The 25,408-nt window shown below is 36.0% G+C and overlaps 3 protein-coding genes and 1 long non-coding RNA gene across 14 annotated transcripts in view; 2 read left to right on the forward strand and 2 right to left on the reverse strand.

Moving 5' to 3' along the window:
* The window catches only part of LOC132707000 (protein gone early), a 126,671-nt gene extending 117,088 nt beyond the window's left edge, over window positions 1-9,583 (forward strand). For all 4 annotated transcript variants that reach the window (XM_060678611.1, XM_060678612.1, XM_060678613.1 and 1 more), the window contains 8 exons: window positions 3,158-3,369; window positions 3,458-3,658; window positions 4,068-4,299; window positions 4,356-4,573; window positions 6,673-7,239; window positions 9,137-9,232; window positions 9,283-9,359; window positions 9,454-9,583. In XM_060678611.1, coding sequence (XP_060534594.1) covers window positions 3,158-3,369; window positions 3,458-3,658; window positions 4,068-4,299; window positions 4,356-4,573; window positions 6,673-7,239; window positions 9,137-9,232; window positions 9,283-9,359; window positions 9,454-9,544 — 1,694 coding nt within the window. In that variant the 3' untranslated portion in view covers window positions 9,545-9,583. The remainder of the gene's footprint in view (window positions 1-3,157; window positions 3,370-3,457; window positions 3,659-4,067; window positions 4,300-4,355; window positions 4,574-6,672; window positions 7,240-9,136; window positions 9,233-9,282; window positions 9,360-9,453) is intronic.
* LOC132707004 (uncharacterized) lies at window positions 7,113-9,130 on the reverse strand. The gene is made up of 3 exons (XR_009619684.1): window positions 8,900-9,130; window positions 7,324-7,540; window positions 7,113-7,232 (listed from the first exon to the last, which is right to left on the reverse strand). It is a non-coding gene; the product is annotated as an uncharacterized LOC132707004 (long non-coding RNA).
* Window positions 9,584-10,458: 875 nt separating the features above from the next.
* Window positions 10,459-13,443, forward strand: LOC132707231 (coiled-coil domain-containing protein 93). 3 transcript variants are annotated; one of them, XM_060678994.1, is made up of 13 exons: window positions 10,459-10,637; window positions 10,693-10,901; window positions 10,951-11,062; window positions 11,114-11,271; window positions 11,325-11,484; window positions 11,623-11,664; window positions 11,734-11,817; window positions 11,872-12,077; window positions 12,131-12,244; window positions 12,299-12,510; window positions 12,562-12,682; window positions 12,907-13,164; window positions 13,219-13,443. In XM_060678994.1, exons 1-12 carry the CDS (start codon window positions 10,548-10,550, stop codon window positions 13,151-13,153), a joined length of 1,755 nt encoding a protein of 584 aa, XP_060534977.1. In that variant the 5' UTR covers window positions 10,459-10,547; the 3' UTR covers window positions 13,154-13,164; window positions 13,219-13,443. The 3 variants fall into 3 exon arrangements, with proteins under 3 accessions (XP_060534977.1, XP_060534976.1, XP_060534978.1); XM_060678993.1 differs by having other exon boundaries at window positions 11,620-11,664; window positions 13,219-13,442; XM_060678995.1 differs by lacking the exon at window positions 11,623-11,664 and having other exon boundaries at window positions 13,219-13,442.
* Window positions 13,444-14,274: 831 nt separating this feature from the next.
* Window positions 14,275-25,408, reverse strand: part of LOC132707251 (cell adhesion molecule Dscam2) — a 312,262-nt gene continuing 301,128 nt past the window's right edge. For 3 of the 6 annotated variants that reach the window (XM_060679030.1, XM_060679029.1, XM_060679027.1), the window contains exons 24-33: window positions 19,873-19,997; window positions 19,392-19,654; window positions 19,217-19,280; window positions 18,401-18,650; window positions 18,177-18,320; window positions 17,851-17,991; window positions 17,678-17,794; window positions 15,679-15,860; window positions 15,326-15,473; window positions 14,275-14,990 (exon numbers count right to left, since the gene is read on the reverse strand). In XM_060679030.1, the coding sequence (XP_060535013.1) occupies window positions 14,581-14,990; window positions 15,326-15,473; window positions 15,679-15,860; window positions 17,678-17,794; window positions 17,851-17,991; window positions 18,177-18,320; window positions 18,401-18,650; window positions 19,217-19,280; window positions 19,392-19,654; window positions 19,873-19,997 (1,844 nt within the window). In that variant the 3' untranslated portion in view covers window positions 14,275-14,580. The remainder of the gene's footprint in view (window positions 14,991-15,325; window positions 15,474-15,678; window positions 15,861-17,677; window positions 17,795-17,850; window positions 17,992-18,176; window positions 18,321-18,400; window positions 18,651-19,216; window positions 19,281-19,391; window positions 19,655-19,872; window positions 19,998-25,408) is intronic. The other 3 variants (XM_060679031.1, XM_060679033.1, XM_060679032.1) reach the window with 2 other exon arrangements.

Below are 25,408 nucleotides of genomic sequence, written 5' to 3' on the forward strand. Positions count from 1 at the left end.
TTGGCATGGGGGACCGTTCTGACAAATTTTCACTTATACCACAGGTAGGGTTATAGTATTTGAAAAAAGTAAACCGTATTTTATTTTTTAAAACTTTGAAAAACATATTTTTTCGAGTTTTTTTGCACAGTTTAACAATTTATGATTATTTTTTAAAGTGTTCATAAAGCTTCTCCACTCTTCAGGTGAAAACTAAAATGATATAAGGCTATAGCTACAAAGCTTTAGATATGACACCAATTCACAAATATTTTTAAATTGTTGTGAAGTGTTGACTTACAAATGACTCAAAATCTGTCCTGTATCTGAGATTTTAATGACAAATGATCGAATAAAGAAAGCCAGTTACTTTGATTGAAATTAAACCATTATTATTATTAAAGATTTGTTTTGTAACTGAGCACACTTTTTGTTGTTTTGAATGTTATAGACATCTAAAATAGTTTCATTATTTGCTTCTAATGTTTTAATTGTTTAATTGTTTCTTGGAAATATTTAATACGTGACTAGCATACAGAAGATGAAGACAATGAACTATATTATTATCAACTTCTGTATCTAACTTTAATAAATTCTGAGTAACTATTGGACAATCAACATCCAAACTAACAAAGTAATTACAAATTGGTCTCCAGTTAAGCAAAATTATATCTATTGCTGGTAGAAGTGATAACCACTTGTTCATACGTGCCTTTTGATTTCATGGAACTCTCCTTCATAAATTGCTACAAATCTTTTCATCTCTTATGTCCAAAATTTGCACTTGGGTTATCAGCACTTAGACCACATGCTGGGCCGAAAGACAGTCCAAAGACCTTATGAAAGCAGAAATTTCATAAAAATCTTGTAAAAGCGAAATAAAATATAATGTTTTTAACAGTATGGTTGGCAACCCTAAGCACAGGGTAACAAAATGAAAACAAAAATCGCTGCCGGATATCCAACAAGTATTTAATGTGTTGATTCCAAAAATGTTTCCAGATTTTTTCTATGGGCTTTAGTTTTTGAGATACATGTGAATTGATATTAGTTCTGATCACAAGTATCCACCTGTCTAAATCATCTTCCCGTTTTTTTGTTATGCGTGTGGTTAATATATATAATATATATTTTGTTGCACATTTGGAAGGTCCGCGCGAAACTATCACGAGGACTGCTATTTTTGTCTCGTTGATATTAAAGTGATAGATAGAAATGATAAACAAAAAGGGACATATTCTAACCCAGATTCTGTAGAAATTTTCCGAACTCACTCCATGCTACAGAAACTTCAACGCCTAAGGAGGACAACTTCTCAGTGTTTCAATGAAAGAAAACTGAACGATCCTCAACTACTTATAAATATTAAAAGAAAAGAGTCTATTATATCCAGTCAGCATTTTATAGTAAGGCTCTGCTCAGGAAATTTACCTGATATTCTGTATCAATACTTAAAAAAATGAGTTTGCCTGCATATATTCCAGATGGTGGGTGCGTTTTTGTTGACTATTCAAAATGTAGTTTAAAATGTGTAATTTTACTTAATTATTGCTTAATTCCTGTTGGTCTACTACCAGGGAGGAGGAATATGAAACAATGTAACTAATTTTGAAAAAAATTAAATACGAAAAACATCAGTTTCTCCCTGGTCTTCGAGATGGTTATAGAAAATAAATGGCTTATTGTTCGTACCGAAAATCTGTTCAATGAATGATTGCAAAAAATATTTCACTATCTATCTAGATTTAACTATAGTTAATCCTGTAATTTCAACTTTCAAAGCGGTTCAAAATTGTATTATTTGTTTAAAAACAACACGTAAGTGGTTGCGTTATTCTTAGTTATTGCTTTGGTAATTTATTCTCCGAGTGTTAAGCAAAACCCAAATCAGAAATGTCGCAACTTTCGGTTTCATTTAAGGTTCAACCGCAGAAATAGAAACAATAATATGCGGATGTTTACAGACATTTTTAGCAAGTTTACTAGTAACCTTTAAGTATAGTATTAGTTATCTGTTGCTGGAATTACCCGAAAGCAAAAGTTAATCGTGATTCACTTCTGTTTGCTTATGCGATACGAAATTAATCCTGAAATTTTTTTTGGTACTTCCGCTACTACCATTGCATACGTCAGAAGAGTTTGTTCTTAAATATTTGTCTTTAACGTCCGCTTAATACGTTTTTCCCAAAAAACATCGATACACAAATATTATCCCATCAAATATTTGCATTAAAATAGAAGCGGCCTAGCAAAGGCGGCCATGAAATTTAAGTGACGCTATTCACGGATGATGCTCCATAAACTGTTCTTCAGTAGTTCAGAAAAAAATCCAAGATTTGCATTCAATTCTTCTCTGTTTCTTTGCAGCTTTAGGTCTATGAACAGTAGTTGCTGCTATTATTCCCCACATTTAGGGTGTACTAGTAGGAAAGCATAAATAATTATTTCTTTTTAAGTCCTTTTGGTTTTTCTATTTCGGTTGCTGTGTTGGTGGTTTTTGTTGACACTAGCAACTGCTAGTTATTATTAAAGCTATTTGTAAATTATGGTTTATGAAAATAGTAACAGGGAGCTCCGATTTAATCAACTTATTATTTAATTAATTTTAATTAACCTGGAGTTATGTTTAGGTATAGGAGTTATGTATTAGGTATATGAAGGAAAGCCTTTCAGTTTAAACATGAACATAAAATTTTGTTATACGAAAGCTTATTTTAAATTGTTCCGCTATCTGAACTAAATTTACTTCATATCCTTCATACTTAAGACAAGTCAATGGACTTCATTGTAACATGTGTGGTCATTTATGAATTGAGTTGTTTTAGAAGATAAAATGTCCTCAAACAAGTTCGGATACTTGATATTAACTGAATGTGCTATCAATTTATGTTAAGTTATTTTTTATTTAAAGAATTTAAAATTAAGTATTTTTTCTGTTTACTAGAGAAACTAACCGGGAGATGGACTCACCTCTAAAACATATTTTTTCTCAAAAACAATTATTTGTTAATTGTTATCAATATTTGGGTTTACCATCGATAAGCCGGGTTATATCTATTATTTGGTTCCTTATAAACCAGCATCCCATTATAAACTTCTGTATTTTTCTTTATACTTTGGAAAAAGGGTATTTGTAGAATCCTAATTTGATGCAGCACCTTCTTTTTTATTGTTGCAGGCGGATGGTACGTGCTGAGGGACTGGAATGACCAAGATTTCGACGGAATGTCCGTCCTGGCCAAGCTCCAAGTCCACTATGGCACCTCGCCGTACTTCAAAATTCACGTGGAGCCGAATCCTCTCGACCCAGGAGCCTCCAGTATCAGAATTTCCCCATCTGGATTGGGGTTACCGGATCGGGATTATTACTACAGAGATACAGACGATAGAGTAAGACCCTGGTTATGTTTTAACATTTATACAAAACCGAATATGCAATTAGTAGTAGATTTGAACATCCCGCGTTGCTTTATTTCAGATTCAAGCAGCGTACAAGGAATACATCAGGGACGTTATAATTTATTTGAGCAGCACCACAAACGAAGCGAGCAAATTCGGTCAGGACATGTACTCGTACGAAAGGAGGATAGCAGAAATAACGCCCAGCTTGGTGACCCTTCAAAACCCTGTCGTTACTTATAACGCGATTTCTATTTCTGAGCTAAAGGCCACTAATTTGGTGAGCACTGAATTAAGTATTTTTATTCTATGCTATCCCATTCATGACCCCAGTGCATCCTAGTTTCTGGCAGCTCCAGAATTAAATCTCTTAATTATTTGTTCGTTAATAGTGCACAGTTGGTTAAGAGATTAATAAGATTTGACTGTCATCCACTACTTCCATGATATGAAAGTGGCTTCTTGCCTTATCAGCATTCGTAAGAATAGTAAGACCTTCACGGAGCTAAGATTCTTCCTAGACTGTCGCTAGAAATATTCCTTGGACGTCTCCAAATCCTCATTTTCTAGTTTCCAGGGTCCTGAAGTCTTAGGGTTGTTCTCCGAGACTCGAATCCTACTCTCAGATGTAGAAGTTCTAGTCTCAGGAGGACCTCCATCGACGCAGTTGACGAATAAAGTGTTTACAGATACCGTTCTACGACATACTCCAAGCGATGTACCCCAACGCCAACATTTCCGAAAATACCGAAGTCTTAGTGACGTCATTGGAGTACTTGAATCAAGTTGCGCAGATTATTGCCTCGACGGACAGAAGAACGATGAACGGATATCTGATTTGGACTTTGGTCCGGAAGTATGCACCGTACTTGTCGGAGTCTTATACCTCGGCAGTGGATATTTTTCATTCTAAATTATTGGGTTAGTTATTTTCTGATAGTCCTTTCGCGGTTTTCATAACATCGGGAATTATTTAGGGGTGTCGAAGGCTCGGAAACGGTGGGAAATATGCTCCCAGCTGGTTAGAGACCATATGGGTCTGGCGACGGAATATTACTTCGAGAAAAATAGGCCCATAAGCGCGGAGACCTACGATGTTGTCAACGACACGTTTAATGTTATCTTGGACGTCGTCAAAGAGAGGATCCGCCAGTTTGACGGTACGGATTTGCTCTATCAGCAGCTGAAATCTAAAGTGAGTTTTAAATTTGATTAGTTTAATGTACATGATCCTAAATATCCTTATTTTAAAATTAATATGAATTATGAAAATAGAGACAATTTTAAGATTATGTTTAATAATAATTTATAATTTTTTTTTGCTTGGGTATTATTTACAAATGTGAGGGTGATGAGTTGCCCAAACAAACTTTCTCGATTTCACCATTTTCAGTGTATTTTGAAACAGGCTAGCTAACTAGTTTTTGCTCATGGTGGTTATTCATCTTCTTGTCAAATTTTATATATGAATATTTTATTGCAACTTTACTTACTTACTAGATTACTTTTAACTACATTTGGAGTTTATTATTTTGACTCCCATTGGGGCGGTGGGTTGTGAAATTGACCGGTCAAATTTTTTTGAGTCAATTGACCGCATTAATTTTAAAAATGCAATGAAATTTATAATTATTTATTTATGTTATGCGTTACATCGCCATCTTGCCGTTTTAAGAATTAAATGGAGTGGATATTTTTATTGCGATTCCCCGAATTGCTAAGTATCGTATTTTAGTGTTCGGGTTATAGGTAAATTGGACATCACAAACGTATAATAATTTATTATAAAATACATAGTACTATTACATAACGATAGATAACACTCTACAATTGTTATTTAAATCGTTTTTTATTTATTTTGTTTATTTATTTTTTATTGTATTGTCAATCAGACTTTTCTAACAAATGCATGCTCGATTGCTTATTGTTAAGTTTTACTTTAAGATCAGACCTCTTTCGAAAAACATACCAGAAGAATAATTGTTTTTATAGATGTTGATGTGTGAATACAAAAATTTATTTTCGTAATGTAATTTGCATTTTTTTTTTAAATAGACCTTATATACTTTTCCATTTTACACTTCAACCAAAAAATGAAGAAAAAAATTGAAAATAATTAAAAAAACATTTTTGCTTTTGTCCATGTTTGTTTCATGTATGCAAAAAAATAAAAATATATAGATGTAACACCCCGTATCTCTCTTTTCAACGAAGCTTCCTAGGGAGAAACTTTTTGCCAATCACCCTATATCTACATTCGCTGTACATTTATAATTCCAAACAAAATGAAACGGAAAGCTTGTTGCAATTCAGCAACACACGATGCTAATCCTATTTAACACTTCTGCATTTTTCCTGAAATAGGAATTTTATGTGTTTATTAATTGTGTTTTTATGCTTTACGCTTTTCGTTAAACGTAAAACGAGACATTATATCTGAATAATATTTCTGCATTAAGGTGGAATATATAACTACGAGATATTTACCACAGAATAATGCTAGAATATACAAGGTTGATACAGGAACTTTTGATGGCACCATTAAAAGAAAGTTGAGAAGTGCCATTCATGATGCGCATGCGTGATCAATTCTCATATGAGGAATGGAGATGGCATTGTTAACATTGGTATAGATATCTTGACGGACTGAAACAATGTTGCCGGTGCTAAACATCACCGCTGTATTGTAAGGATTAATACATATTTATACACACATATAGTTCGACGTCTGTTGAATTCTCTGACTCATTTTTGGTTTTGTCTTATAATGCCAGACGTAGGAAAGCCTTTAAAAAACTCAAAATGAACATTGTATCCATTTCCTTAATATTTTATTACACGTCCAAATGAAAGATTGAACTTACGAAACGAAAGAAAACGAAACACGAAAAGATTTCTGTATGGTCATGAATATCTAATCGCTAAGGAGCTGAAACATTTGAAAAAGTTCAAAAAACACCTCAAGACGTTTTTGACTCACACACACGCACAAATTTCATTCTTTGTCCAAATTTCTGCATGTCGTTAAATAAAAATCATTTCGCAAACATTAATAGAAAAATTAAAATATATGTGGGTGAATGTCGACTTCATTGTTATTATTATTGCTATTAGTCTTAGTATTTTTTCTCGTTTGTTTGAATGAATTTGTGTAAATTTTTGTTTACATTTTTATATTTTTCTTTTACTTGTTTCTTTCTACTTTTTTGTATTGTTTGGAAGTAAATGAATATCTATATCTATTATTGCAATAGCTATACGCGTCGAGTAATAAACCATTAAATGTCCGTCCAGCTCGACACGTTGCATCTTCAAATAGGCCTTCCCGATTCTGCCAGGGCCGCCCTGTTCCTAAAGGACTACTACGCCCCTCTGAAAATCATCAAGGGTTACTTGTTCGAGAGCGTCAAAAACAGCGTCGAGTTCCAAAAGAAGGTCGAGCAGAAAATGCTGCTCAAGCAACTCCTCGAATCCACCGTTCTGGAGCCACTTTTCCGGGAGGTCCCCCAGGTGACCTACTCAGCACCGAACAATCTGATCATCGTGCCCAGGAGTTTGGTATCGGACCCTTACTTCGAGGCTGGCTTTCCGAAACCCGTAGTTTACGGACGGTTGGGGGTGGAGCTCGCCGAATCAGTGGTCTCGTCGGTGTTGCCGTACGGCAGTTCGTGGACGTCGGAAAAGAAGATCCTGTCGCCCTTCCACATGACCGTCAACGAGTCTTTTAAGGCCGCACTGCCGGCGGTAAATTGCCTGGCCGAGTTCGTGTCAGATTTAAATTTGGACGTTTCCGTTGACAGAGCGAACGAGACGGGACTGACGCTCTTGAAAAAACTGTCCGCGGTCAGCGTGGCCTACGAGGTACGTTGGTAAATTGATATGGGAGTATGGTTATGTTCAAATTATCTCTGCGACGCAGATTGTTCATTTGTACGTAGAAATTACCTAAATTCACCGTCATTGGTCCAATTGAACACTTTTAAAGGGAAACTCCCCTATCCATAGCAGACAGACCAATGAAAACAACTTGAAATGAGTTTCCCACAAATATAGCATTGCTCCAGTCCTATTTAAAATACAGATTTGTTACCACTTCGTGCAAGTGCATACATATTGTCGTAGCTGTCAAATTGTGAAATTGATTGTTAATATTATTAATATCCTGAAAGAAAAAACAACCTTTTAACGATATTGTCCGGCAACTACTAAATTAATTGTAGTAAGTTTAAGAAGAAACGGCCAATAAAATAGTGGTTTTATTCTACAACGTCAACATGAAAGTTAAAGAGTACCAAGAACACACGTTAGATTAACTTAAAAAAAGCATACATGCCACACAGTGCCAGAAAATTGGTTATTAGAAAAAATGTACCATGTTTCATATTAATTCTTTTAAATTTCTTTGAAACGTTATACCCAGCACCTGTATGGTCAAAATCACAATTTGGTCACTACTATTTCGTGAATCTTTCTATGTCATATACAGAATTTCCCTACCCACTTTTATTTTTGAGATACAAGGGCAATCTTAAAATGATACATTTTGAAAGCCCCCGTATCTCAATTATCTCTCAACTGATTGAAAAGAAGAAAACAGTTTCCTTTCTAACTCTTTGCCTAGAATTCAATACCATATTGATTTTACAAAAATATATTATAAATTTGAGTTTATTTATAAACAAGTTTTTTTTTACAAATTATTTCTTACAAGCAAAACCAAATTAAGAACTAAATTACATTATTATTACTATATATTTTTGTATATAAATAATTCGAAAAGACGGTTATAATTTAAAATTTCGGGATTATTGTAATTTTTTGAACAATAAAGCCATGATTTGCAATCTGATATGTCAAGTCAAGCGTCAGTTATCTTGGCATATTTCTTTTCTAATTTTTAGTCTTCCCATGATTGCAAATTATTAATTTGAAAATTAGAACAGAGACACAAATGTTAAATTTTTGGAAATTGAGTCAAATCTATCATTAATCCTTAGATAAATATTTTGCTGAATACAATTTAGAGTAATACATATTTAGCTTACTAATACAATGATTACAAAGTAACAACTATGCATGCAATGTTTTAAGGATAAATACCAAAATTTCATTTTGGTTTTTTGATTGTCCTAAAAAATTATGCTTTTTGCAATTCGGTCACTGTTCTGTCGGAGCAGAGATATAATGATGTGTTTTATAGTATTTCGAAATTGTTTCTAAAATGTTTCTAAATTGATGAGAAATATTTTGAAAGTTGATTTTACAGTAAACGTTAAGCTAGGTCTTTCTAGTAATTTTTTAATCGGAACCGCCAAAATTTATTAAACATATAATACCACCTTCGACAATTTTGGGCAGAAAGTTTGGCTGATATTGTTATTACAAGAAGTGAACTGCTAATTATTTGATTCAGAACAAACTGCGTAATCTCAAATTTAAAAAAAAAAGGTAGTTTAATTCAATCAACCACAGACATTTTTAATTCCCAGTCTCAGCAAATATTATTAATCTAAAAAAATACCTCATTTCTTCCACGTTTCCACTTTCTCTCCGCCCAAAAATCAATAAAATCAATCCAAGCTTCTTCCAGCAAAATAATGTTTTTCATTCGCACTTTCTATATACCTAATCCGGTGAATTTCGACACATTAGTAGTTATTTATATTGCTATTGAATGATGATGTTTTTTAAACATTTTTATTAGGTTAACTGAAGCAACTCAGTCCTGTAATTTAAACTTATTGTTTGTACTTTCAAGGCTCTATTAAAGAAAACTCAAACGCTGAGTCACATACATCAGCCCGGTTTAGAAGAATTCGAGGACGCAGCTTTGTTCTTCTTGTCATACGGACAGGTAACTAACTAACCGAATCTAATCGGCATGTACAATGAATGTTGTTTCAGTCCCAATGTTCGAATTCGACGAGTCAACACCAATTGTATGACAATATGATTCATTTTAATTTGCCTCAGAATTCAGTGTAAGTGTTCTAAAGGTTATACTCCTTCACAAAATCACCAAACCTTTATTCTTTGATTTATTTGCAGCTAAAACATATTTTTAAATTTTTCTAGATTACATTTGGCGTGGGCACAATTACCATATTTTCCGGAATCCTTTCAGTGTTTACCCAACAAGAAATTACGGTGTCCTGGTATTTTTTAAGTCTGCCGAACAACTTTTTTTTATTGACGAAAGCAATTGATTGTGTGATTGCATTGTAGAAATTATTATTTATTTTTCGCGGTTTTTCTAAAGTGTAATTTACTTTTCTTTGTTTTTATTAAATGACTATATTTTCTAATGTTTTTTATTTATTTCAATCCTATAAAAACCTTGTGTTAAAAACGAAGTGTATAGGTAGTAATTTTTAATAGCTCTTTCTGATAAGAACGGAGCGCGTATTATTCTTGAAACTTCTTTAACTAAAATACTCGTTATTTTTAAAGCATATAGTGATGTAAAGGTCCTACCTTGGCGAAACCCCCAACATGCACATACGCGAGACTTCAAATTTCGTTCTTAATCATTGACCTTGCAGCATTCGAAAACTAACATGGCCAATGACAGGTTATCAAGAAGTTTGGATGCGTCATTTTATGCGCCAAATATGTACATCTCCTACCAAATGATTAGGCAAATAAGAGTTAAGCTTGGGGATATAGCTATATGCAAAGAAATTTGTCGCACAGTGTAGGTTACTGGGTGAAATTTGCAAGGATGCGTGGAAAATCATTTCCTTCTCTTTGAAAATATCAGTGCCGTTTGGGACGCAACAATGTTTACCGGCTTCAGGCCACTAATAGTGGTGCACATTTTCCAGAATTTACACCGATGACCAAAATAGTCACCGTTATTCGGCCCTATTCAAAATTTAATTTAATTATTCTTTCTTTTTATTTATGTTAACCGAAACAGCTATGTGGCTTTTTAACACAAGAAAAAAACATTTTCCTCAAAACATTTGCTGAACGGTTATGTAAACCTACCTCATGCGGGCGATCGTTTTTTATCCATATGATCCGTTTGAATATGCCCACCTAATTTCGTTTAAAAGAAGACAGGAGGCTGATAAACGTCAGAATTCCAACCCTACTTATTTGTTGAATAAATAAATCTTGCTATTTATATAATTATTATTATCTACTTGTAATGTTAGATAGTTGTAATGGCTGCGTTGAACCCGGAGATATCAGAAAAATTGAGAAAGGCCGTAAAGTTGCCACGCCGACAAGAAGCCGACGGTCATGAAATTGATGTAAAAATCTGAGGTGCACTGAAAGTTTGACTCTTTACCAAGCTAATAATTGTAGGTAGAAGTTCGAGAAGATGAAGAGCAGTCGGTGAAACTTCAAGAAATCATTGATCTTTTGGTTGCCGCGGGTTATTTCCGCGCACGTATTAAAGGATTGCCTCCTTTTGATAAAGTGGTTGGAGGGATGACTTGGTGTATAGAATCCTTAAATGTCGACGTGGACGTCGACCTTTTATTCCAAGAAAATTCCACCATAGGACAAAAAATGTAAATTTTTGTTGTCTTTAGCGGTGCAGAATTGAAATTGTTTTTTTAGCGCTCTGACGGAAAAAATTGTAGCTGTACTGCCAAAAATCAAGTGCCCTCACAGAATTGAACCTCATCAGATTCAAGGATTGGATTTTATACATATATTTCCAGTGATACAGGTTAGTGTTCAGTGATTTACTGTAAAAAGAATGTTGTTACTTTTCTTTTAGTGGTTGGTGAAAAGATCTGTTGAATTTAGGCAAGAACAAGCTGCTTTTGTTCGCGCCTATGCCGTTAACCAATTTAATAAAGAATTTTTAGTGGGAAATGAGAAAGAGAGTAGCAAAAAAGTTTTGGAAAACCTGAAACTTGTCCAGGAAGCTTACAGGCAAGTATTATTAAAAGGTGTTAAGCTTTTACTAATAGCAATTCAATTCTTAGACCTCAGCGTAGGTATAAAAGAAAAAATGCGCCTCCTCCTGATGTAGCGTCACGAGTCCAAATAACGTTATTGGAATACGGATATAGGTTAGGGGAAAATTCACAAACTTCACTAAAAGATGGGCAGAGTGATTTACCCATACAGCAACAATTGGAAGAGGTAAAAATGCATTTATTTATATTGTATTTTTTCTATGTTCCGTGTATTGCAATGCATGGGTTTTTGTTTTTTCATAATGTTATTTTTATTGCTCTTGTTGTTATTATTTGGAATGTGTGTGTGTGTGTGTTTTAGCAGCAGATTCAGCAGCTTTTGAACAACCTAACTGAGACTAAAGAGGTAGGCAATGCTTTTTCTTGTTCATAATTTTATGGAATTTTATATTTTGCTAATCAAGCCCATTTTTAGGACCTTTCTCAGTATGACATCCTCGATGAGGAGGATCAGAGAAAATTGAAATCCCATTATAAGTTGTTACATTCTGAGCTGAAGGTTAACTCGTTCATATAAATAGGTTCCACTATTTGTGTTGGCAATTTATTACAGGAGGGCGGAGTTCAATCCCCGGAAGAACAGCTGGAAAATCAAAGAGTAAGACTGGCCGAGAACATTAGAACTTTGGAAAGTCGCAAAGCAAAGCTGCAGGAAGAAATAGAAAAAGAAACTGAATCACTAAACGAAATAAGACTGAAACAGACTGAAGTTGACAAAGCACTCAAGGAATTTGAGGAGGTCGAAAATGAAAATCAAGAGTTAGGTGGACAATTTGAAAACCTGGATATGCCTACACATGTTTAATTTTTAGTTTGGCAAGAGAAATCGAAAAGTTGGTCATTACGCACGACAGTTTAAAAGCCGAGGAGGCACAGTTCAAAGACAGCTGCAAACAAGAGAAAGCGCGACTGGAGAAAGAAATTAGGTAAGATTTCATCCCCTTTACTCCCCTTATATTTCACGCCAGGGTTTGTTTTAGGGAACTGAAGCAAGAAGCGGAAGTGCCGACCGAGTCCAGTCCGGAACTCAAAGGGCAAATCGAGAAGGTCAGCGAAAAGGCGCGGCTCTTAAGGTTACAATTGGCGAAGAAAAACCGCATCGTGGCAACGCTGCAAAGACAAGTGGATGATGTCCCCAACAGGGCCGAACTCAGCCAGTACCAGAGGAGGTTTATAGAGTTATACAATCAAGGTATGCAATGCGGATTTTTTCTATAGTTCTCGTTTAATTTGTGAATACTAGTCGCTGCCAAGCACAAGGAAACGAAGCAGTACTTTTCGTTGTACAATACATTGACGGACAAAAAGATGTACATGGAGAAGGAACTCTCTCTGCTAAACTCTATATCGGAGAGCTATCCCGAGTATGCGATCTTAATTTATACAGGGTGTTTTAGAAATAAGTGTCGTAAATTTGAGGGTGAATAGACTTTGATGAAAAGTGAAGGAAACATCAGTAGGTTTTTTCAATTCCAGAGAAGTAAAAGATATTGGTGTTTTTAAGCTAAGGTTATGAGGTTTATGGTACTTATTTCCTAAACGCCATGTGTAAAGCTTAGTTGTTAGCTGTTACATCGTTGATTTTTAGAGCGATGCGGTCTGGCGGAGGCAAAGAGGAGTTCATCAAACAGTTCCAAGGTATTCTCGAGAGCGTGCGGCAATCGAGGTTAAAGGTAGAAAGAAAGGTGGCGGAGGAAAAACAAAAGCGAGACGAGTTGAGTGACACGTTGCAAGGTTTGGTGGAGTTGCAACGAAGATACGCGGAGGCGGTGAAGGAATTGGGGGTAGAAGTTCAAAAGTACGAAACATTGTTAGATCAAAGACAGGGTAAATGACTAAAGACATGGTAAGAGTTATTTTTGCAGTTTCGAACGAAAATGTATTTTTGCGTTTTTTGCAGACCCGTGACGTTAATCAGAAAAAATTAGTAGAATTAAGAATAAATTATGTAAATACTCATTTTATTCTAAAACTATAGCGTAAAATTGCATACAATTTACAGTATGGAATTTATTTAATTTTTCCAGAGGTGAACAAAAATATTTATAGTTTGCCAGATTTGTTTTGTTTGAAATATTTTTTCATCCCTATATTCTTGTCGTTTATCTTATTTGTTAATTGAATATAATTTTTTAAACTGAAAATGTTGATTTAACTGCTTCATGACCCGAAGGTTATTTTAAAAATATTATGAACATGTACTAAACTCCTCTAAAAGCTCTAAAAACTCCTCTGCTCTAGCTCTAAAAGTCGTTGAAAACACTAGTGTGTAGTATGAATAAATTCCTGCAAGAATTCTCAGGAATTTCTATTAATTATAAGCAATTAAAGAAATTACGGTATACATTCATTCGTTTGTGGTTTATCTCTCGCTCTAACTCTTATTATTTAAGTATTCACCCAGTTTTTATTATAGTAGTACAAACGCTAGAAAAATAATATTTTTATGTTTGTAATAGCGCTGTTTGCGCTTTCTGATCAAGCACCATTATGACCATGCGCTAACATAACCCGTATGACCTGCCCCATTAGGACCATGCGGTCATTATGACCAAGGGTCAATCTGAAATGTTACTGTGACCTTGCGCTAGCATAAACTGTTCCATTATGACTCGGAGTAGTTATATTCATTAGGTAATATGACCTGCGCAATTATATGTGTTATGTTATTATGAGCTTGCGCCACTATAACCAAGACCATTTATATGCGTGCGGTAATGTAACATCCGCTATTATGACCCAGCGCCAATATGAACTGCGCCGTTACAATCAAGATCAGCCATATCCATTTGGTAATATGACTTACACCCTTATAAATAGCTGAATCTAACAGGCGCTATTATGACCTCGCTCTAATATGAACTGCAGCTTGCGCCATTTTGTCCAGCGCTGTTATCTGCACTGGCGCCGATATGAGGATGCAACTGCTAAATAAAAAGTCATTTTTTGACTTGAATGATGATTTATTTTGAAGACAAACTATTATACACGTCACCGTTTACAGTTAACTTGGGGGAGAGAGACAGAGTTTTGCGTTTTCTTTCGATTTATTCCTTTGGTACATTGAGTCACTTATCGTTATGCTAGAAGTCTTATACGGAAATAATACGATTTGTATAATTTACAAAATGGCTCCAAAAATTTCTCGGTTTATAAACATATAACAAACATAATATCTATTTTTTTGATTTCGTATAAAATTTTGATTCGAAACAATTTGACTTTTGTTTTTTTTTTATGTAAACGTTGTTGGCAGACCATTTCAAACGGCAATAGAATAGTCCGACTGCGGGTTCGCGCCCTGATTCCCGGCGGGTCGCGACCACAGCGACGACCTCAGTCCGAGTTTCAGCTTTTTCAGCGTATCGATGTCGCACTCCGCCTCGGAGAGTTCGATCCTGTCGGGAGTTCCGCCCTGCTCGGACTGTCGGCCTTCGTTATTGAAACTCGTTTCAGCGACCGACAGGTGACTGAGGATCTGTCGCTGCGAATTGCTGCGACCTCCTTGTGCCAGCCACCTGCGATCAACACAGTCTTTCGTCAAAAAAGAGTGTGCGCGTATTTCGTTCGTGTTCATGTACCTATTGCGGTTTCTCCGAGGCAGAGATTTTTGTTCCGACATTGGCGATATGTCTGACGAGGTGCTCGACTGAGCTCCGTGGTACACAAAATCTGGAACGGAACGCCCGTATGAGGAAAATTGTTAGGCAACAAATACCTCGCAATTGGGGTTCTTTTGTTGGAATTGGAAATTTTACATCAAAAAGTAGAACGGAAACCATGCGGGAGAAAAGAAATGCCTTTCAAATGAGGTATTACACCTCCTCCCCTGGCATGTGTTCATTTGTTAATAAAGGCAATGAGCCATGAGCAATTCGTACGCCAAAAAGTAGATTAGCCAACATAAATGGCGGTTTATACTTTTTTTGATAGGAGTTACATCTTTTTGGTTGTGGCTTCTCACACATTAAACTGGTTAATTGGATAGGTTCGGAGTATACACTTACTAGCTTTGTGTTTGATATCTAACTGATTGGAAGACTCCGTTCGGCTTGACGTCAGTTGATCCTGATCCGACTCACTTTCGTCGCTGTCAATCTCATTTTTACGATTCACTCTTCTCCGACCATGGCCTTTTGTACTTTGAAATTTTTGCTGCAATCAAACAGATCAATATGTCCCAACCTATCGTCAGCACAACACGGATGAAAAATATGGCTAGTTTTAGTTTTGATCGGTTTTCAAGGTTCGTGGTACTCCGAAACAGCGGAATAATACCACCAGCGGTGGACAGTTACCAAACGAGGTTCGTAATCTGCAAAATTGTGGAAAATAAAAAGACATGTCGAAAAGTACTTACAATATTATAGTAAGGTGAGTTTCGTTGTACTGAAGATGTAGCGGGCGGCGGAGACGCGCAGCCTTCGGTTACAGGGTGCTCGTGGTACATAAAACTGTGCAGCATAGTGTTCTGGGGGCAGGGCAGCGTGCTAGGCTCGGAAAGCTGGAACGTCGCGTACGGCGATATGTCTTCCGACGTTTCTGCAAAAACTTTGCATTAGGAAGTGCCAACAAAGTCGACGGGTTGTCGATTATATATCGATCATTTGAATTTTTCAAAACTAAATTAGTTTAGTTGCTTTAACAAGTCATTTGAAGTCCACATTTGGGAACAGCTTGAATATTTGACCTCCTGGATCATTGTTTTCGGTTCCTCAGGTATCGATTTCTTATCGATAATACGGCGATATGTCTTCCGACATTTCTGCAAAAACTTCCCATTAGGGAGAAAGTTCCAACAAATCGACGGTTTGTCGATTATATATCGATCATTTGAATTTTTCAAAACTCAAAACTCAAACAAAAAACAAAAGTCCGAATTTAGACATTGCTCGAATATTTGACCTCCTGGCCTTTGTTTTCGTTTCCTAAGGAATCGATTTTTTATCGATAATTACGACGATATATCTTCCGAAGTTTCTGCAAAAACTTTACAGTAGGAAGTGCCAACAAAGTCGACGGTTATTCGATTATATATCGAACATTTGAATTTTTCAAAACTAAATTAGTTTAGTTGTTTTAATAAGTCATTTGAAGTCCGCATTTGAGAACAGCTTGAATATTTGACTTCCTGCACTTTGTTTTCGGTTCCTCAGGTATCGATTTCTTATCGATAATTACGGCGATATGGCTTCCGACATTTCTGCAAAAACTTCCCATTAGGGAGAAAGTTCCAACAAATCGACGGTTTGTCGATTATATATCGATCATTTGAATTTTTCAAAACTTAATTAATTTAGTTGTTTTAATAAATCATTTGAAGTCCGAATTTAGACATTGCTCGAATATTTGACCTCCTGGCCTTTGTTTTCGTTTCCTAAGGTATCGATTTTTTATCGATAATTACGGATCTTCCGAAGTTTCTGCAAAAACTTTACAGTAGGAAGTGCCAACAAAGTCGACAGTTCGTCAATTATATTTGGACCATGTGAATTTCTCAAAACTAAATTAATTTAGTTGCTTTAATAGGTCATTTGAAGTCCGCATTTGACCTCCTGCCACTTTGTTTTCGGTTCTTAAAGTATCGATTTTTATCTGTAATTACGGAGATATGTTTTCCGACGTTCCTGCTAAAATTTTGCTTTAGAAAGTGTCAACAAAGGCGGCGGTTTGTCAATTATATGTCGATCATTTTAATTTTTTAAAACTAAATTCATTTAGTTGCTTTAATAGGTCATTTGAAGTCCGCATTTGGGCGCTGCTTGAATATTCGACCTCCTGCACTTTGTTTTCGTTTCCTATGGTATCGATTTTTTATCCATAATTCGGCGATATGTTTTCCGACGTTTCTGGACAAATGTTGCACTAGGAAGTGCCAACAAAATCAACGGTTTCTCGATTATATGACGATCATTTGAATTTTTCAAAACTAAATTAATTTAGTTGTTTTAATAGGTCATTTGAAGTCCGTATTTGGGCTTTGCTTCAATCTTTGACCTCCTGTACTTTTTTTTTTGTTTCCTAAAGTATCGATTTTTTAGCGATAATTACGGTGATATGGTTTCCGACGTTTCTGCAAAAATTTTGCGTTAGAAAATGCGGACAAAGTCGATAGTTTGTCTATTATATATCGATCATTTCAATTTTTCAAAACTAAATTAATTTAGTTGCTGTAATAGGTTATTTGAAGTTCGCATTGGGGTACTGCTTGAAAATTTGACTTCCCGTACTTCGTTTTCGTTTTCTAACGTATCGATTTTTTATCGATAATTACAACTGGGATTATTAAAACATTTTATTATTTTTCTATTTTTGTTGTATTGATTTGACCATAGATTTAAGCTCGTTCGCCAGCTTACCGGGTATTTTCTCGCCTGCTTGTAGCGCCACCTTGTGAATGGTGGCGTAGTATCGTTCCCTCTGGGCTTCGGCGTTCTGCTGGTTGTCCAACTGTTCCTTGTCCGCTTCGTTCCGACCTACGGTTCAATATCGATTGATTGCATGGCAATAAGCTTCAAAAATTGTCACTTACGTCGTTTGAAACACACGATGGTGGCGACCAAACAGACTTTAACCAATCCGATCAAAATGATTAGCGGGATCATCACTTTCAGGTCCGCGTAGAACGGTACGCCGTCGGATCCTTGTCTTATCAAATCTGGTGGCGGAACGTCTGTAATATGTCATAGAGGAATATGTGAATTTCATAAAGGAATTTGTTTCTTATTAAGTATTGGCATTAAAAGAACTGTAGGGAAGTCAGAGAGTGACAGGAATCTACACAAATTTGATAGAGGTATCAGTAAATTTCATATTGAAATTAGACGGTTGCACGTACGTGTCATAGGAAAATCTTACCTCCATCTTTGGTTAAGGTGGTAAAGGCGAATTCTTCTGTAGAAAATCCAGCAACATTATGAGCTTCCAGCTTGACCACATATTTGGTGGCTGACGTAAGGCCGGCGATGGACGTTCTTCTTTGCGGCTTCAGGGCATTGGAAACTAGAAAAAAGTTAATTTTAAATGCCAATTTAACTTATCTTTTCCTGGTTTTAAATCGAACGCCATTTTGTCCACATTACCTAACGTCCATTGGGATTCGCTAGCCTTTCTATACTGCAGTATAAAATACAGTATTGGACATCCATTGTCTGGCCAGACGTGGAGCCTCAGCGTTACGGACGTAGAATTGGGATTGATGAACGAGACGGCTGGCGGTACGCCTGGAGGGTGTCCCTGAGTTCGAGCCTGTAGAGGGTGGCTTGCCGGCGAGCTACCGATTTTGTTGTGAGCTGTCAAGTAGAGGTGGTAGGTCGTTCCGCAAGATAGGCCCTAAATCATTTGAAACGGTTTTGTGTGACTAGGTGTTAAATTTTTAATAATATACTTCGTAATAGATGTTATAAAAAGGCGTTCATCTGTAGAATGTTCTACTAGACAGGTACAAAAACCAATAAAAGTAAAAAAAGATATATTAGGACAATCAAAACAGAATGTGGAGCCAGAAGAATCCAGACTGTAACCTTGGATTTTTACCTTGGTAATAACCAAACTGAAAATAGCAAAGGGAAGGATACTTATGTATACAATAGCTGAAGGCTGAAGCTGAAGGAAACTTATAATCACCGAGAGAGAAAGATCAAAATTTTAGTTAAACTAAATACACCGCTGGCCTAGACTGAGGTCGTGAGAATAGCCAGTATCAGACCTGGGAATTCTAATTATTAATCTCGACAGATGACAGTTCGTCAAGACTTTAGAGCTGTAAAGAGTGCTAGGCTTCTCTGTTGAGTAAAATTCACCGGTAAATTTCATAAATTACTTGTTGATCGCTACATATTTTATGTCTAAATTAGGTTTTCGTACGGCTTAAAGAAATGAGCTGCGTTTTGACTTACTTTCAGTTCATAACTCGTAGCATGTCTCGATAAGTGGATTTCATCTAAATTTCCATGTTCTTTCCTAAAAGGAAGGATTCGTATCGTTACACCAGGGTTGGTCACACAAAACAAAAATGAAAAGAAATGATTGGACGTCTAAAGTTATGAATATAGACAGCCCAAAATCTCTAACCTGTAGTTCAGCGTAAATCCGCTGATATGAGCGCCGCCGTTGCTGCCCGGTTTCCAGTGTAGCAGGATGCTGCTGCTCGTGGCCGAAGTGACGTAGAGCAGTGGCGCAGACGGAGGGACCTGGACTATTAGGTGGTAGGTGATCCTGTCTGAACCGTGGCCGTTGTCCACTTGGCACGTGTAATTGCCGACGTCTGATAGTTGCAGGTTTGACAGAATGAGCTCCCCAGTATCGAGCAGCTGCTGATTGTGGCTCGCGCCGCCCTACGTTAGCGTAACACAACACCAAAATCAACAAATTTAATAGAACTTTAATTTAAAGATGAAAAGTCAATAATTTTATTTTAAAGAACACATGATTGCTGCATTCATTAGTGCTGTGACAATTATAATATCATTTATCATTTATAGTATAATTTATCGATTCGATCGGTTTGAAGTAGATTGCTATAAAATTTTCGTAAAGTATCTTTTACTTTTACCTTTAAAATCTGTTCACTGCGCAGCCATTCCCTCCTGGGAGATCCGACGGCCTCGCAACTGAAGGCCACAGACGTCCGCCAGGGGCGTACGATTAATCCCCCGAATGTCGTTATCCTCGCCGGCACTGAAACAAAGGACCGTTTCTAGTTCCTTTGATTCGTTCCCTATCGCAAATTGCGAATAAAAAACAATTCGCAAAGGGAATTTCTAGATAGAATTTATCAAAGGATTCAATTTCCTCTCGTATAGAGGCAGGTGTCTCGAAATTCAAATTTATCGTGTGACCTTTGGCCGATACCGTAATCTCAGTCACGATATTTTGTTCCACATTCTTGAATCCTCGGAATCAAAAATCCTCTTCGAATTTTTGAAAGTTTGCGAGCGCTGTGTTTTGTGAAAAATAGTTGGATGGTGTCTTGCATTTTAAAATACACCTTCAAAATCAAAAATATTGGATTTAGCCTATAGTTCCAAATTAACTGACTAGCTGAGTCGAACTTCAACAACCATACTAAACCAATACGTTGTCAAGGTTGTTAGTGGATGCTTACAAGCTGCAAGATGATATTTTGCCTATGATTTTACCAGCAGCAACGTTGCTTGGGTTATTAAAAAAAAAAGGCTATTAATGACGGAGTTGAAATCGTGCAGACAGTGGAGGAAAAACAATTTTCTTTTTGCAGTTTAATATTCTAAAAGGCATTGGAAAAGAAATTAATCGCTGATTGAATTATTACTTTCGAAAAATCGATGAAATTGAATTGTTCCAAAGTATATGCGCTTGGCAACGAAACTTACATCTCGGCAACGGTTGAAATGGTCAGCCACACGACCTTCAAATTTGGCTATTTCTAAGCAGCCCACGAGATACATGATCCAATGAAAAATGAGTTCGATCAAATCACAGCGTCCATCTTTTTATTAGATTTTCGACTGTTTTTTGGACATTGCCATAAAGCGCGATAAATATCCAAAATTTGAAGCCATCCACTTGAAATTTGACACGCACATAGAGTTTAGCTCCGTAACGAAGCCTATTAAAACTGGGGGTGTCGTGAAGAATTTTTCAAAATTTAAAAACCGCATTTGCGGGGTATCGAGAAAAAAAATCATTTCTCAGAAACGGTATAAAAGATCGAAAAAATTCTCAAAACAGAAGACGCGCGAGATCCGAACCAAAAACCTTTATTCTCAATGATTATTTAAAAATGTACAGGGTGCGTTGGTAATTTACAAGAAACTGAAAATTGGGTTCGCCTAATAACGATAATTGACCATAACTAGGAAGTTGTAATCCAGTTGTCAATTTCGTTTACATGGTCATCTAGCCCAACTGAGCGTCACCAAATGCCGCGAAGTATTTAAAAAAAAAAATGATTTTCTCGAAAACTGTATACCCGATTGGCAAAATTCTTTAACTAGGAAACGGGGAAGATCCGCATTTTTTCGATAATATACAGTGAAAAATATAGAGGACCCTGAAAATTATTATTTTCCAGAATAAATAATTAGCCGTAAATCAAAATTAGTAAAAAATATGGCCGATCGGTTCAAACAGTATTATAGGCCACATCAAGAGCTACAATTTTTGTATTTACGCCTGTCGTCTAACATCCACGCTTCTCAAGATATTTGAAAAAGTCTACGAGGGGGTACCCAAAAAAAACGGAATCATTTTTTATAAACTATATATTGTTTTGAAAATCACAGAACGACCTTATCCCCTTCAAAATACTCTCCATTACAACTAATACATTTGTCCCAGCGGTGCTTCCACTGTTCGAAACATTTTTTATATTCATCTTTGGCTATAGCCGACAGCTCATCCCTCGTTTTTTTCTTGACCTCTTCAATGTTGTCAAATCGCTGTTCTTTCATGTCCCTTTTCATACGTGGAAATAAGAAGAATTCGCACGGAGCGAGATCAGGCGAGTAAGGTGCATGGGGCAGAGGAACCATGCCATTTTTAGCCAAAAACTGCTTAACAGAAATGGCTGTGTGTGCAGGTGAATTATCGTGGTTAAAGAACCAGTCCCCTGTCCGCCACAAATCGGGTCTTTTTTGTCGAATACAATCTTCTTAAAACTTCCACATAAAAAGCTTGATTAACGGTCTCACCTGGTGGAACGAACTCTGCATGAACTACGCCGTTGATGTCGAAAAAGCAAATCAGCATCGTTTTGATGTTTGATTTGAACTGACATTTTTTTGGACGGGGAGACAGTGACGTCTTCCATTGGCTGGACTGTTGCTTCGTTTCTGGATCGTAACCATAGCACCATGACTCGTGATTAGTAATGATCTTTGAAAGAAAATCTGGATCCGTTTCAAGCTGTTGATCCAAAGCACGACATGTTTCAACTCGATGTTCTTTTTGCATGTCAGTCAGAACACGAGGAACAAACTTGGCAGCAACTCTTTTCGTTCCCAAATCTTCGGTTAAAATTCGCTTAACCGTGCTCCAAGACAACCCACTAATCTTTGATAATTATTCAGTTGTCTGTCGACGGTCTGTGAGCACAAACTCTCGAATCTTTTCAATATTTTCGTCGATTCGAGCAGTTGATGGATGTCCAGAACGAGGTCGGTCATCAATTGACTCTTCGCCATTTTTAAAGCGAACAAACCACTGGTACACTTGAATTTTTCCCATCGCATCGTCTTTATAAGCCGTTTTTAACCTTGAAACAGTTTTAACAGCACTTTTACCGAGCAGAAAACAAAATTTCACAGCTGCACGTTGTTCTTTTAAACTTGCCATCGAAAAAAACGAAATAATAAAAAAACAGCGTTAACAAAAAATGGCACTGCAAGTGAACAAAACAAGTTAAATTTAAAACGAAGATGGCGTTGAACTCGCAATAAGTTGTACTATCCACAACCTGGCGGCAGAAAGGTGTACTATAGAAGCTCTGCGCGCGGCAATTCAATTCCGGTTTTTTATGGGTATCCCCTCGTATGTGACAGTAGATATTTCTCGCTAGCAATCTAGATTCGATGACGCCATTTAGCATTACGTGCTGCCTGGTTTCAGACGAAAATTAATTTCTCGAAAACTATTCACTCTATTGAAAAAAATCTTGGATCAGAAAATGTGGGAGGTCCAGGGCTTTAACCTCTACTTCTGGCAGTTTTTCAATTGTGTACAGGGCGTGTCGGTAATGGGAAAAACTCTAAAGAATCCTGAGAATTGCCTTGTTGGTGGGTAAATTATTATTAAGTTGTCTATTAATACTCATAAATAAGCTAAGGATTTCGTTCATAGTGAAATTTTGGAAAAATTGATGAAGGAAATAATTAGTTTATTTAGTAGTTGAAAACTACGTTACTAATGTTGCTTTAAAAATTAATATTTTTCTATAAAGCTAGAACCCGTAAATGGGCAACATTTGTTTTTTCCTAAAATTGAAGAGTTAAAGCTATGTACACAGACAATGACAGCATGTATGATTATGGGCCAGTTTTGTCAAACTTTGTCCAAATTTAATTAATTGACTTAGGCAAAATAAGGTGCACCACAAAATATTAAGAGTCTATGTGTTAATAGAGTAAAATACTGGGTGTTCTGAAATTGAGTGAATCTACTTTTAAGTGATTAAATTCAACCACTAAAATTATCTTCAGTTTGTATAAAGACATATCAAGAACTGCTTCCTCACCCTATAAAGGTCATCATATATATTTCGAGTATAAAACGCCATTTTCGTCAGATTGGGGCGCAGATTGAAAAAACAGCGGTGTATCATTTTAGGTTCAACAATGTTCAGTCCATACCTTTTAATATGAGAAAATGGTTTTCCAGCATTAAAAAAATGACTGTACTGATGTAAAAGCTATGATTAAAAAATCTGAGGTTAGAAGAGTTAAAGCTATGTACACAGATAATGACAGCATGTATGATTATGGGCCAGTTTTGTTAAGCTTAGTCAAAAACTCAACGAACTCAAATTTTACAGTTTTCAAATTTAATTAATTTACTTAGGGAAAATAAGGTGCACCACAAAATACTAAAAAAGTCTATGTGTTAATAGAGTAAAATACTGGGCGTCCTGAAATTGCAAGCATATAGTTCGAGTGAATCTACTTTTGAGTAATTAAATTCCACCACTAAAATTATCTCCAGTTTGTATAAAGACATGTCAAGAACTGCATGTTCACCCTATAAAGTTCATCATATACATTTCAAGTATAAAACGTCATTTTTGTCATATTGGGGCGCAGATTAAAAAAACAGCGGTGTATCATTTTAGAAAATGGTTTTCCAGCATAAAAAAATGACTGTATTTTATTCTATTTTTATAGAAAATAGTTATAATAATACAACACAAATTATAATAATACAACACAAACATTAGGTATCAAAATTGATAACTATGTTACAATGGATTTCCAAATTAAAAGCAACTCATGGCTGGTTTTATACGCTTTAAGAACATTTACAGATTAAAGAACTTTTTAAATACAAAACAAAAGTAATTTCTCTGCAAAACTTTTGTTGTTTCGCTGTTTGATTATTCCGATGTGGAGTAAGGAGATTATCTGTCTGGGCAAACAAGGAGATCAGTTCAACAATTACAAAACTCTGGTATGGGTTTTGCCTTTGAGATACCTCATCGTAGTCATATAAATAATTTCAATATTTTAAACATGAGCAATCGAAGAAAACTGCTAGCGCGTAAGATTTGCTCATAAAATTATGATTATCTAAAAGGGAGTTTCCAACTTCTTGCACATTCCCATAGAACAATTTTGAGTTTAATAGACTTCATTGTAGAACGCCATTATTTTGGCCTAAATTAGTCTATACTTCTAAATCTAAATCTAGCAAAGCCAAAAGCAATAAAATCTAAATTTTGCAGAACAAAATTTGCTATAACAAATTGGGTCATTAATGGCAATATCCTCCTTAAAAATATTTTTTTTCAATTTTTATTTATTTTTTTGGTTTTTATATATCTTATGATAGCAAGTTTTTGCAGATTGGTAGATATATATTTTTTTCCTCTAATTGTCTGGCAATACACTCGTGCTCTTCTACAATTCTAGGTTTCCAGCCTATTGGAGAACTAAAGGGTGTTTTTTTTCGATGTATAGATCTTTAAGTTGCAATAAAACAACGATGGATTATTCGATTGGCATGAATTTTATTTATCCGAAAGATAATCTTGTGGCATTACATTTTAAATATGGTTTCTGGCATATGACCGCCACGGCTGGCGCGGATGTAGTCCAATCTGGACGTCTAATTTTCGATGACTTTTTACAACATTTGTGGCCGTCAATGGTCAAACGTTTGTGGCTTATCGGCATAGACCAATGACTTTACATAGCCCCACAGAAAGTAGTCTAGCGGTATTAAATCACAAGATCTTGGAGGCCAATTCACAGGTCCAAAATGTGAAATTAGGCGGTCACCAAACGTGTCTTTCAATAAATCGATTGTGGCACGAGCTGTGTGACAAGTTGCGCCGTCTTGTTGAAACCACATCTCCTGGACATCATGGTTATTCAATTCAGGAATGAAAGAATTAGTAA

Source organism: Cylas formicarius, unplaced genomic scaffold (assembly GCF_029955315.1).
Source record: "Cylas formicarius isolate icCylForm1 unplaced genomic scaffold, icCylForm1.1 PGA_scaffold_9__14_contigs__length_23061073, whole genome shotgun sequence".
In the NCBI taxonomy this organism is placed as follows: Eukaryota; Metazoa; Arthropoda; class Insecta; order Coleoptera; family Brentidae; genus Cylas; species Cylas formicarius.

Excerpts from the sequence above, each read along its gene's own strand:
- LOC132707231 (XM_060678993.1), top strand. The coding sequence starts at position 10,548 with ATGGCTGCGTTGAACCCGGAGATATCAGAAAAATTGAGAAAGGCCGTA. Across the intron at positions 11,818-11,871 it reads TGTTACATTCTGAGCTGAAG|GAGGGCGGAGTTCAATCCCC; the intron begins GTTAACTCGTTC and ends AATTTATTACAG. Across the intron at positions 12,245-12,298 it reads CGACTGGAGAAAGAAATTAG|GGAACTGAAGCAAGAAGCGG; the intron begins GTAAGATTTCAT and ends GGTTTGTTTTAG.